We start from the raw sequence: 12,734 nt of genomic DNA on the forward strand, positions 1-12,734 counted from the left end.
CAGAGGCTATAAGCAAACAGCCTGGGCAGAAATCAAGCGAGGCCTTTGCGGACAAAAGCTTTTGGTCCTTGCACATGGCAGATGATGGCCATTGACCATCAAGTGAAGTCAAACAGACCAAAAAAACCACACTATTGCATTTGCTCCTTTTTCTGTAATCGCTTGTTTTTAGAGGGGGAAATTAAAAAAAAAAATCCCCTCCCCCCCCCCCGGCCGGCAATTCCCCCACCTCCCGCAAAAGCCCACAGGAGCCGCACACCCTTTAAGGAGCATGCGGCTCCTGCGGGCTTTTCTACGAGGAGGGAGAAGGGACTGTCTGGCCGCGTCAGTCCCTTCTCCCTCCTGGGGAAAAGCCGGCAAGAGCCGTGCGGAGCTTGTGTGCGGCTCTTGGGGGCTTTCCCTGCCTGCCTCCCCCCTGCACTTACTCCATAAGACGCACACACATTTCCCCTTACTTTTTAGGAGGGAAAAAGTGTGTCTTATGGAGTGAAAAATACGGTAATTTTAAAATGTGGTCATCTATTGCGCCTATCTTTGAGGGCCCCATTCATTATCAGTTCTTTGTCCCTTCCCCCCTTCCCCCCATCCCCACAGCACAACTGAAAACAAACCATTGGCATCTTCATCATCCAGATTCAGTTTGATAAACCAGACCTTAGTACTTTCCACTCTACAGTCAGCGAGTGAGTGTGTGATGAGAAAGTTAGAAAGTTTCATAGCTCAGTGGCAGAGCATTTGCCCTCATGCAGAGGGTCCCTCGTTCAATCCCCAGCATCTCTAGGCAGGGCAAGAAGAGACCTTGCCTGAGAACCTGGAAAGCCGCTACCAGACTGTGCAGATAATACAGTTGTACCTTGGAAGTTGGACAGAATCCGTTCCGGAAGCCCGTTTGAATTCCAAAATGTTCAGAAACCAAAGTGCAGCTCCAATAGGCTGCAGGAAGCTTCTGCAGCCAATTGGAAGCACCGTCAGACGTTCAGCTTCCAAAAATAGTTCACAAACCAGAACACTCACTTCCGGGTTTGTGGTGTTCAGGAGCCAAAGCATTCAAGAACTAAGCTGTTCTTAGAAAACCAAGATGTGACTTTACTGTTAGAAAGGCCAATGCTCTGACTCAGTGCAAGGCAGCTTCCTATGTTATAGGGATATTTAAGTAATTGGTTTCCCATGACATCTATGATTTGATCAATGGGGGGAGGGAAAGCACAGCAAAGTTTCAAGAGTGCCATAGTTGGGTATATAAGGGAAACAGGAATATTTGTCTTTTCTTTCTTTTTACTTTGCCCTACTTCCCTAACCCAGTAACATTACTGTCTGTACTTCACTTCCCTCTGATCTCAGAGTTTGCAATCACCTACCTGCAGAACCCTGTATATACATAACCTGCAAACTGAGGATGACACTTCATGCATCTGATTCTCGTCCACAGAAACCTATGCTACAATAAACTTATTATTCAGAGTTTTATGTTGTGAACCGCCTTAAGATCTACGGGTATAAGGCAGTATAAAATTTTTCTAATGATGATGATGGTGATGATGATGATAGCAGCAGCCACTATTAGGAGTCTTCTGGGGGCAGAATACAGCTTTTATGAAACTATGGTTGGTCACCTTGAGCCCCGCCAAAACTATCAGACATAAATGACTATGGTGAACAGATGGCGAAGCCTTTTCAGTGGTGGTACCCAAATTCCTTCCTATACATATTTTATTCTGACAAATGGCATGGAGCAGCTTAAGGTGTCAAGAGCTATAACCAATGTTCTGTCTGCTAGCGCAAAAGTCCTAGTGTCAGGAGAAGACAAGGATAAAGGTGGCCCACTAAAGGAATCCAACTCAGCTTTTGCACTACCGAAGTTTGCAACAGCTGATTCTTGTGCAATCTGTTGCACACTATTTTGATGATGGATCTGCTTTTTCCCTTGCATAACAACATTCCATCAGAGCAACAACTATACCAACAGGCGACTTTAACATAGTACTGCACTGGATACAACACAGAGTGATCGTTGGCCCAGTGGCAGGGCTAACTTCAGCTACTTTTCTTTCCACAGATTGAGGAGGAGGGCCCCAGCAAGCAATGAAGCAAGCATGTAAAGGCACCATGCATATTGATGGTGCTTATATAAACAAAGGGAACAGTGTTCTCCTGTGATCTGTGAACAGGGCATAAGATAGACATGACCTCCTGAATAATGATCCCCTATAGCGTTACTTCACTGCTCACTTGAATGTTGTTGCTTTAAAATATAGAGCCAATTTTGGAGACTACAGTGCCAGCGACTGTATCTCACTGGAGCCCCAGCCCCACCCTCCAGCCATGTTTTGTTGAAGTACTTTTAAACAGGAACTCCTGATGCACAAATTTTTCCCTGGCACAGCGGTAGTAATAAACACCTGCTATGCCAGCATTTCCCAAACTTGGGTCACCAGCTGTTGTTGGACTACAATACCCATCATCCTTGACCACTGGTCCTGTTACCTATGGATGATGGGAGTTGTAGTCCAAAATCAGCTGGAGACCCAAGTTTGGGGAACCCTGAGCTAAGCTCAGGCTGCAGTTAAGCCCTGGAATATGAGGCCACCTGAAGTAGAATTCATGGCTTTCAAAAGAAAGACAGTCACATGTTGTGGCGTCACTGTGTTGTCACGTAAGCAAGTGACTCATGAACAAGTCCTCAGTTACATAGTGCCTGAAAGTGTCACCAATTAGGGTAAGAAATGGTTTCTCTGCTAGCTTTCATCCCTTCCCAACCCTCTTTTGTTTAGCTGATCAATGATTTTGAGTGAGAGGTTCTAAAGTCACAGGGAAAGAGGCACTGCCTGTCTTCTTCAAGATAACTATTTCCTCTTGCATGTCCAGCCACAAATTGAAAACCAATCTGCAGCAAACAGAATTAATTGCTTTTCTTTATAAACACACTCTCTCTCTCTCGTCTTTTGCTTCATACATCTGGGTGATTCTGTATTCAGTTCTCAGAAGAACTTTTCATGTAGACAGTTTTGATTTCCTTTTGCTCATCAGACCTTTGCTCCTGCTAAAACCTGCTTTTTCCTTTGTAATAGTTCTGTCCGTTTTTAAAGCACCGGTTTGGCTTATATACTGTAATTACTGCATCTTCTGTTCAACCCTGATATAGTCTACCCCCTGCTCCCAGGAAGCCACCTTCTGTGAGGACAAAGGAGAACAGAAAAAAGTGTGCTGGTTACAGCTTTTGGGAGGTATTTGATGTGAGGCTCTCCAAAGCAGTAACTTTCACAAACGACACACATCTCTAGAGTGATGACAGATGACCAAGCAGTGATTCCTTCTCTTTGAGGTTGGGATCAGTCTGGACTGCTGTTCAGAGGACAGGTGAGCAACTAGGCATCTTGGGTCCAGGATACCTCTAACCTCTTATATCCCTGAGGTCTACAGGGGAGTCACTGTTCATGGTCCCTCATAGCTCCGATGAATGACTCGTACGTACCAGGAGCCATACTTTTAGAAATGTAGGCTCCATTTTATGGAACTCCCCGCCGGCTGAAGTCAAGCAGGCTCCCACTCTCTTGTTATTTCCAGGCATTTAATCAGAATTCATTTTAAACCATCTTTTCCCTTTTCCAAGTGCGGCATCCCTTGCACACAATTTGGATGCAGTACAGGCAATTCCCAATTTAAGCGGGGGTTACATTCCAAGGCACCACACGTTTAGGTGAAATTGCGTATATTTGAAAAGATTCCATCAACAGTATCTCCGAAAAATTGTACACGTCACTTGGGAAGACAGGTAAACTAATACCAGTGCCGAAGCAATGATTCTTCAACATAAACTTCGTTGGACTGGTCATGTTGTGTGGATGCCTGATTATTGTATTCCAAAGCAACTACTCTACAGTGGAACCTCGTGTTACGGACGGGATCCGTTCCGGAGGCCCGCCCATAACCCAGAACTGACCAAGCCGAAGTGCTGCGTCTGTGCGCCGTGCGATTTAGCGCATGTGCGAGCAGCAAAACCTGGAAGTAACCCATTCCAGTACTTCCGGGATGCTGCGAGACGCAACATGAAAACATGTAACCTGAAGCAGATGCAGCATGAGGTATGACTGTATTCCGAACTTACAAATGGAAAGTGTAATGCTGGTGGTCAACAAAAGAGGTTTAAAGACTCTCTCAAGGCAAATCTTCAAAAATCTAGGATAGAAACCGACAACTGGGAAACCCTGGCCTGCGAGCGCTCCAATTGAAGAACAGCCTTTACCAAAGATGTCATGGGCTTTGAAGATGCTTGAACTCAGGACAAAAGGGAGAAATGTGATAAGAGGAAGGTACGCTTGGCAAACTCTCACCATGATCAACTCCTGCCCGGAAACCTATGTCCCCACTGTGGAAGGACGTGTGGATCCAGAATTGGCCTCCACAGTCCCTCACGGCCTCACTGTTAAAACTGTGTTCATGGAAGACAATCTTACTCAGCTACGAATGATCACTAAAGAAGAAGATAGCTTTTAATTAAACAGCAGTAGCAACAAGCTTGGACCAAAGGCAGTGGACTTTTATGGGGCACTAGGCCCAGAAGGCCAGCTGTTGACACTTCTTGTCTCTGCTTTAAACACACACACAGCAAATAAACTGAAGGCTCCATGTTCATCTTTTCAAACAAGGCTGAATTCCTTATAGAGCTGCAAACCATTTCCTCAAAAGAAATCAAGGCTCCAGTAAGAATCTTAGAAAATATAGGTGACTCATTTCCTGGCAAGCCAAACAAAAGAGTTTTGGCAGGGTCCCGGAAAAACTGAATGGGAAAGCAGGAAGCAAATGAAAATTTAAATCTTTAATGGGGAAAAAACCCGTATCACAGAAATTGTCCTGCTACAATTTTGTGTCAAGGGGACTTGATGTTTTCTTTCTTCATAAACAAGGTGGTACTGCGATATAAAAAGTTATTTTCTCAAGCAAGAGGTCCTCATTTCTTGCCAAGGGATGTCAGCTGATCAGTCCAAGCAGTAGAAGGAAATACTCCAATGTGTCTGGTCAGGGTGCTGCTATGATGATGGTTGTTAGTGGATGGAATTCGGAGCCAGTCTTTTAGCAGCAATCCCTGTTGCTCAGTCTGCAAAGATCATTTAAATATTCTAGGCTGGCTCCCAGGGAGGGTGTGGTCTGTACATCGGACGTGGAGGACTGGCCACTTTATTTGGGCAACTTTCGCCAAGAGCTGGTTTCACTGCTTTTGGATACCGGCCCAGGTAGCACATAACAGTAACCCATCATTAGCAACTTCTGGTGCCCAAAAACCAGTTCACTCCTTTTGCTCCACCCTGCCAGTCTAGGGGAGAAACGAACCACAAAGCTTGATTCAGTATTATGTTAGAATCAGCACTCAGTTTGTTTCTCCCAGAGGGGACAAGGCAGAACAGAGAGGAAGTGACTAAGCAGCACGCTGCTTGTTCAGAGTAAGCCATGGTTTATTACTGACTACGGTTTACTGTTACATGTGAACAAGACCAATGAGTAAAAACAAATGTAATCAACGACTGTCTAGCTAGCGTCTTTCTTTTATTACAACTTCCTGCTAACAGCGAGCCCTTTTGATTGATTTCCTGCAATCCAGACAGCTAGAAAAGTTGCACATATTTGTGCCGGTGGTGGGGATGCTTCTTTTATTTACCTATAAATATAATTTTTGAATTGTATGAAAATAGAAATACATATATACATAAGCAAACTTGTCTCCATTGGACTATAAACTGGCATTTGGCATTCACTCAGCCAATGCTTCTAAGCAATGTGGGGCTCCAGACACACCTGAACTCTGCCCGTTTTTAGCAGAAAGGGCAGAATGCGGATTGCACAGAAATGCACATGGTGACTGCCGGGCGGCCATTTTTGTAAATGAGGATAGTAGGTTTAGGAGGGGCTAGCTTCAAGCAGAGAGAAGGCTCAAACTGCTCCTTGCTGACCGATTCCTCTCCAAATGGCATCTTCTAGCTGATTCTCCTCCTAAGGGTCACCCCAAAGGGTCAAAAGCACTTGGAGGGAACTTGCAAATGATTAAAATTGTGGGCAAAGGAGTGAGCAAACCCTCCAGTCTGGTCCCTGTGCTTCTTAAAGCGAGAGGTCATTTTTCTGTGTCCTAACTGGCCTGCAACCTCTTCATGCTGCACATCAAAAACGAGGGGGGACAGTGGAGCCTCAATTTGTGCCTGCAAGCAGAAGTTCTGAACTGAACTGATGCAGATCCCTCCGTCAAACCTAGTAGCTCGGAACTGTATTCCTAAGAGAGAGGACGCTGGACAGCTGCAGCTCTGTTATGATCCCAGAGCCCACAGAGAGAAGGGGTGGATGCTTCTAAGCAGCAGTAAGGTTGCTCTCATACAGTGCAGTGGGTGGTGTGAAATGGAGGGCGGATGCTCAGGCGGTGTTTACAAATTAAAACTGGGAAGGCGTAAAGGGTTATGTGTCTCCTGCAACAAGGGTACAGCTGTAATGCTCTCGCCGCCTCCTCTGAAATCTGGCAATTACCCATTTAAACCGGGAATAGAACCTCACTCATTCATCTGTTTTTAGCATCCTCTCGTGTTCTGCTGATAAATCTGCTGAGCAACAATGCATTAAGAGTCCTCCTCGAATTAGGGAGCCCAGCAGCTCACTGAAAAAGCAAAGCGGTTCTTCCTGAGAAGGGCTCGAGAGAGAGAGAGAAAGGCCAACGAAATCTGAATTAAACCATGTTAGGAAATTGTCTTGGACTGGTTGGGTTTCGTTTTCTTTGCCTGCTGCAGGAGAGGTGTACAACTTGGGCTTTCTCTGTCCAGAGTCCAGGCTTGGTTACGGTTGGGTTTTTGGTCCCTACCAGGAGCTGAAGTCCCCAAAGCCTGTGCTCTTCTTCTCTTTCTTGGCAGCTGTGCTGGTGGACGGCCCATCATCTTCAGCCACTCGCTTCCTGTAACAGAAACCACACTGGTCAGGGCTCAGGCTGCGAGCCTAACCCCACCTGCCTGGGAAATGAACCCCAATGAGTTCAACCGGACTTCCTTCTGAGTGCATGCAGCTAGGATGGAGGGCAGCCCTTTTTATTCACATCTTCTGCCCCACCCATCAATCCAAAGAGCAGCACTCCTCCCTCCTCTTGATCCTCACAACCATCTTGTGAAGCAGGTTAGGCTGAAAAAGGGTGACTGGTCACTCGGTCCTGTTCTGTTACTGCATAGGGTGTGTGAATCTGGGCCTCCCCAATGAAACCACGGTGTGGGTGTGGCTTTCCCATGAACACATAAAGCTTCTGTATAGTAAGACGCCTTGTTCACCCAGTCTCGTACTGTCCAGTGGAGCATCTGAACACTTGCGAGTCCTCCAGACGTTTTGAACTACAACTCCCATCAGCCACAGCAGTTGTGCCGTGTGGCTGATGAGAGTTGAAGCCTAAAACATCTGGAGGGCAGCAAGTTGGCAAACGCTGGTCTACTCCCATCAGCAGCACACTCTATGGAGTCCCCCACAAAAAGTCCACCTGAGATTCATTTTTTAGTGTGATGCTGGGGATTGAACCTGCCGCCTTCAAAGCGGAAAGGTTGGGCTCTAACCCTTAGCTATGTCTCAGTCCCCATTGCCATCTGCTCAACAGCAGAGTACTGACCTCTTCTCTTGCTCAAAAACATGAGGTACTGTTTGCTTTTTAAAAATTATGTATTTCGTAGATTTATATCCTGCTTTTCGACTAATAGTAACAATAAATTTTTTATTATTTGTACCCATCTGACTGGGTTGCTCCAGCCGTTCTGGGAGGCTTCCAACAAATATAAAAACATCCAATATTAAAAACTTCCTGATACAGGGATGCCTTCGGTTGCACAATCATTTATCTCCTTGACATCTGATGGGAGGGTATTCTACAGGGATGCAACTCCTGCAAAGGCCCTCTGCCTGGTTCCCTGCAACTTTAATTCTTGCAGTGAGGGAACCACCAGAAGGTCCTTGGAGCTGGACCTCAGTGTGGCTAGCAAGTCTGGGTGGGTGTTGGCCTTGAGCTGGCCAAGAATACCAGCTGGCCTTGGAAGCCCCAATGTATTGCAAAGCTGAGGCTGCTCTCGTCTCACACTCAGGGAGCAAGCAGTGCTGGGTTACCCAATGGGCAGACAAAGTTGTTGCTTAGGGAACCAGCGAAGCAGGAACACAAACACAAATTGAGAAGTTTTTGAAAGGATTTAGTATTTTTTTTAAAGCACCAGTATGGATATCATGGTGAAAACCAGAACTTTGTTAGACTTCCTTATACTCCATTGCGCCGTCTTTCCCCATTTCCCCCTGTTCTCTTTTTATCGTTATGTATCCCCACTGAAACCAAACCAAAAAAGAAACCAAGGGGCCATCCTACCAATGTAGATTTAAAGACTGTGAGGAAATTGGTACAGCACAAGACTCTTGATCTCGGGGTCATGGGTTCGAGTCCTTCCACACTGGGCAAAATATCCCTGCATTGCAGGGGTTGGACTCGATGACCCTCGGGGACCCTTCCAACTCTACAAACTATTCTATGAAATCAGATCCCATCATGGGTTGCGTATAACACGAATACATATGCATTTTGGCACACGCATCAAGTCTCCTGTCGTTTCAAAAAAGTAAAAAGTTGTCTTTCCGTTTCTCGTTGGGTTCATTTTGAATTACAAATGGGGTATCGTAATCTTTTCAGTGCTTAAAAGGTAAAGGGACCCCTGACCATTAGGTCCAGTCATGGCCGACTCGGGGGTTGTGGCGCTCATCTCGCTTTATTGGCCGAGGGAGCCGGCATACATGTGGCCAGCATGACTAAGCCGCTTCTGGCGAACCAGAGCAGCACACAGAAACGCTGTTTACCTTCCTGCCGGAGCGGTACCTATTTATCTACTTGCACTTTGACGTGCTTTCGAACTGCTAGGTGGGCAGGAGCTGGGACTGAGCAACGGGAGCTCACCCTGTTGCGGGGATTCGAACCGCCGACCTTCTGATCGGCAAGCCCTGGGCTCTGTGGTTTAACCCACAGCGCCACCCAAGTCCCACTTTCAGTGCTTAGGAACTCTTGATCTGTGTGCAACGCTGGATTTCCTAGGAAAGGCAGCAGCTAAACCCTTCAGCTCCCACCACCACCCACCCCTGCTATTCCTGACTCCTCCTGAGGCTGCCATGATCTCCTGCTCACACTCACAGTCGTCTAATGACTAAGTGCCCAAAGGGGGGGCAGGCTATGGACTCTGAATGTTCCTCGCATCAAGCCACACTCTCCCCTTTTAAAAAACGGAACTTAAGACTGGAAGAGAGGAGTGAAAGAGAAGCACGCCAGAGGAGCCAGACTCCCTGCGAACAGGCATCAATTATTTTCCCTCCCCATCTTCACGGCAAACCAAGACTGGAGGAGAAAAAGCAATTTTAAACTCAATGGGCTCTTGGCATGGCTTCGTATCAGAGGCAAGAAGCAACATCGGTCAAAGAAACATCACACCTTTGCCTCAGGCTGTTTGTCTTCAACTGGTGGGCCCTAGTCTAATCTAAAGTGGATCACATCAGGGTAACTGCCATCAATTCTCTCTCGTTCACTCGCTCAAGTTTTTCCCCTCTCTCATCCGCTCACTTTTTATTTTTTAAGGGAAGGAGAAAGAGGCAGGAGGAACTTTGGTGAAAATGGGCTCTCCTCTGCAAACCTCCCCAAACGTTCCAGGCATTTTAATACTTTATAGTGATTTACTGGGATGAACCCTTGAGCCAACGCTATCATGAGGGAAAGGGGAGACAGGGAGGCCCACCCCTTCAGCTCCACTCAGCTGCCATTCGCCTCCTTCCATCCAGAGATGGGCATCTACAGCGATGGAGGAACCATAAGTCCTAGATTCCCAGCTTGCTTTCTTTTAAAAGTATGTTTCTAGGACCCTTGTACCTACGGGACCGCCTCTCCCGGTATGCCCCACGGAGGACCTTAAAGTCCACAAATAGCAACACCCTAGAGGTCCCGGGCCCTAAGGAAGTTAGATTAGCCTCAACCAGAGCCAGGGCCTTTTCAACACTGGCTCCGGCCTGCTGGAACGCTCTGTCTAATGAGACCAGGGCCCTGCAGAATCTGATTCTTTTCCGCAGGGCCTGTAAGACAGAGTTGTTCTGCCTGGCCTTTGGCTTGGAGTCGATTTGATTCCTTCCCCCTCTTTCTTTCTCCTTTTTCCTCCTGTGATGAGGCTGCATTTTAATGTTTTAATGTTGTATTTTAATCCTGTTTTTAAGTTGTACTCATTCAACTTGTTTTTATTATTGCTTGTTAGCTGCCCTGAGCCTGGCCTTGGCTGGGGAGGACGGGGTATAAATAAAATTTACTATTATTTGTTAGGATATTTCCGTTCCACCTTAAAAGGGAGCAGGCTTTGTGAGTCACAGAGTCTGCGCATGTCCTGTTCACAAGATGTTTATGTTTGCTATTGCTTTCGTTTCTCTCTCTCTGTCAAGACACTGACGCAGAACAGTCATGTCTTTCTTTGTTCTGATCAACGCTGAATAAAAGCTTGTAAATAATGCTCTCCTGGGTGCGACTTTTGCTGTGCTGTGCATTATCTGCTGATAAGAGTGTGCATGAGCCCTGGAATGTGGTAAGGTATTTCCAGGAAACTCGTGTCGCTAATAGCTCATACTGTGTGACTACGGGAGATCGATGGATCGTCCGGCAGCCGGCTTGGGGGCCATGATGGACTTTATCTCCCTGGCAGTATCCCAACAACAGGTTATGGGCCCAGCACGCTTCCGCTGCGCATCTCTGTAGTAGTAGTAGTAGTAGTAGTAGTAGTAGTAGTAGTAAAACTTGTGATACGAGACAGGAAATGTTCTTATTTTGTGTGCTTGAGAGAGAAAATAACCTGCTGATGTCAGGGACTGTGCTGAGGAGGGCAGCAATGAGGAGGAACGGTGGCAGCCTCCCCCTGCTCCTGAACAGGATCCTGAATCTTCCCAGGAGCAGTGGGACAGTACAGATTTGGAACAGTGGAATGCAGAGGGACATAGTTCAGAAGATAGAAGAACTGGGTGGTGAACAGCTAGGACATGGGTAGGCAACCTAAGGGGCTGTGGGCCGTATGCGGCCCAATCGCCTTTTCAATCCGGCCCGCAGACGGTCCGGGAATTCTACATAAGTAGAATGTGTCCTTTTATTTAAAATGCATCTCTGGGTTATTTGTGGGGCATAGGAATTCATTCATTTCCCCCCCTTCAAAATATAGTCCGGCCCCCCACAAGGTCTGAGGGACACTGGACTGGCCCATGGCTGAAAAAGGTTGCTGACCTCTGAGCTAGGAGAAGAACTGAACGAGAGGCTAAGGAGAGCAGATAAGGTGGAAGCTCAGAAAAAGCACAGTGCTTTTGAGATCAGGTTGCAAGATGCAGAAGTGACGGGGGTGACTAGGGGGGATGTGGGTGGAACCCTTAATTGGGAGCACCTTCATCCTAGCAATGGATTCTGTGCTCTTGCTGTGCTCAGTAAACTTTCTAAGTGGTAAGAGACTCCTATCGGTTTGTTCTGCTTATCTACTGCTGGGGGGGGGGAGCCAAGTCCCTGAAGCCTGACAGCTACTCACTTCCACTGTTTTACTCAAACACTACTGATATAAATATAATAATAATAATAATAATAATAATAATAATAATAACTCTTGTCCCCACTCACCACCTTCTGAAAACATTCCCATCTCCAACACCTTCAGCTTTTGAAGGTTGCACATGACACCCTCCCTGATATCCTGGAGAGTGTGCTGCCAGTCAGAGTTGACAACAGGTAAAGGGTAAAGGGACTCCTGACCATTAGGTCCAGTCGTGGCTGACTCTGGGGTTGCGGCGCTCATCTCGCTTTATTGGCCGAGGGAGCCGGCGTACAGCTTCCGGGTCATGTGGCCAGCATAACTAAGCCGCTTCTGGCGAACCAGAGAAGCACACGGAAATGCTGTTTACCTTCCTGCTGGAGTGGTACCTATTTATCTACTTGCACTTTGACATGCTTCCGAACTGCTAGGTTGGCAGGAGCTGGGACCGAGCAACAGGAGCTCACCCCGTCACGGGGATTCGAACCGCCGACCTTCTGATCAGCAAGTCCTAGGCTCTGTGGTTTAACCCACAGCGCCACCCGTGTTGACAATACTGGGGGCCAAAAGGCAAACAGTCTGATCTTGCCTACGTAACAAAGATGCGGCGCAGTTTCACTTCTCAAGTTCAGTCGCGCAACTCACGCTGCAGCTATGTTGATGTACTTCCCGACACCCTCCCGGTACGTCTTCGGAATGTGCTGCTCCTTTTTTGGGACAACGACTTTGGTCTTCTCCTTGGCTGCCTCCTCCTCTTGCTGGGCCTTCTCTCTCTCTTTGGCAACCTTTGAAGAAGGAGGGGGGAAAAGACACAAGAGCAGGTAAGGTCCCAAAAGGCACGATATCAAACAGACCAGAGGGCCATCTATCTAGATATCGAGAGCCAGCGTGGCGAAGCGGTGAGCGTGCTGGACTAGGACCTGGGAGAGCAGGGTTCAAATCCTCCCACTCGGCGATGAAGTTCACTTGAGTGGCCTTTGGCCAGTCACTGCCTTTCATCTTGACCCCCTTCACAGGGTTTGCTGTGGGGGAATTAAATGAGGAGTGGGAGAACCATGCCTTGAGCTCCTCGCAGAAGAAGGTGGGATATAAATGCAGAAAATCAACAACTAAAATAGTCAAAACATGGGATCGTCCACACTTTTTAGGAGGATTAAATGGAACAGA

The 12,734-nt window shown here is 47.1% G+C and overlaps 1 protein-coding gene across 1 annotated transcript in view; it reads right to left on the bottom strand.

The window, feature by feature from the left end:
• Positions 1-4,796: 4,796 nt before the first annotated feature.
• The window catches only part of PPIL2 (peptidylprolyl isomerase like 2), a 77,401-nt gene continuing 69,463 nt past the window's right edge, over positions 4,797-12,734 (bottom strand). Inside the window, exons 19-20 of the mRNA XM_083479057.1 lie at positions 12,213-12,352; positions 4,797-6,925 (exon numbers count right to left, since the gene is read on the bottom strand). Coding sequence (XP_083335183.1) covers positions 6,832-6,925; positions 12,213-12,352 — 234 coding nt within the window. The 3' untranslated portion in view covers positions 4,797-6,831. The remainder of the gene's footprint in view (positions 6,926-12,212; positions 12,353-12,734) is intronic.

The sequence above is a fragment of the Podarcis liolepis genome (assembly GCF_965112155.1).
Source record: "Podarcis liolepis genome assembly, chromosome: 15".
NCBI lineage: Eukaryota > Metazoa > Chordata > Lepidosauria > Squamata > Lacertidae > Podarcis > Podarcis liolepis.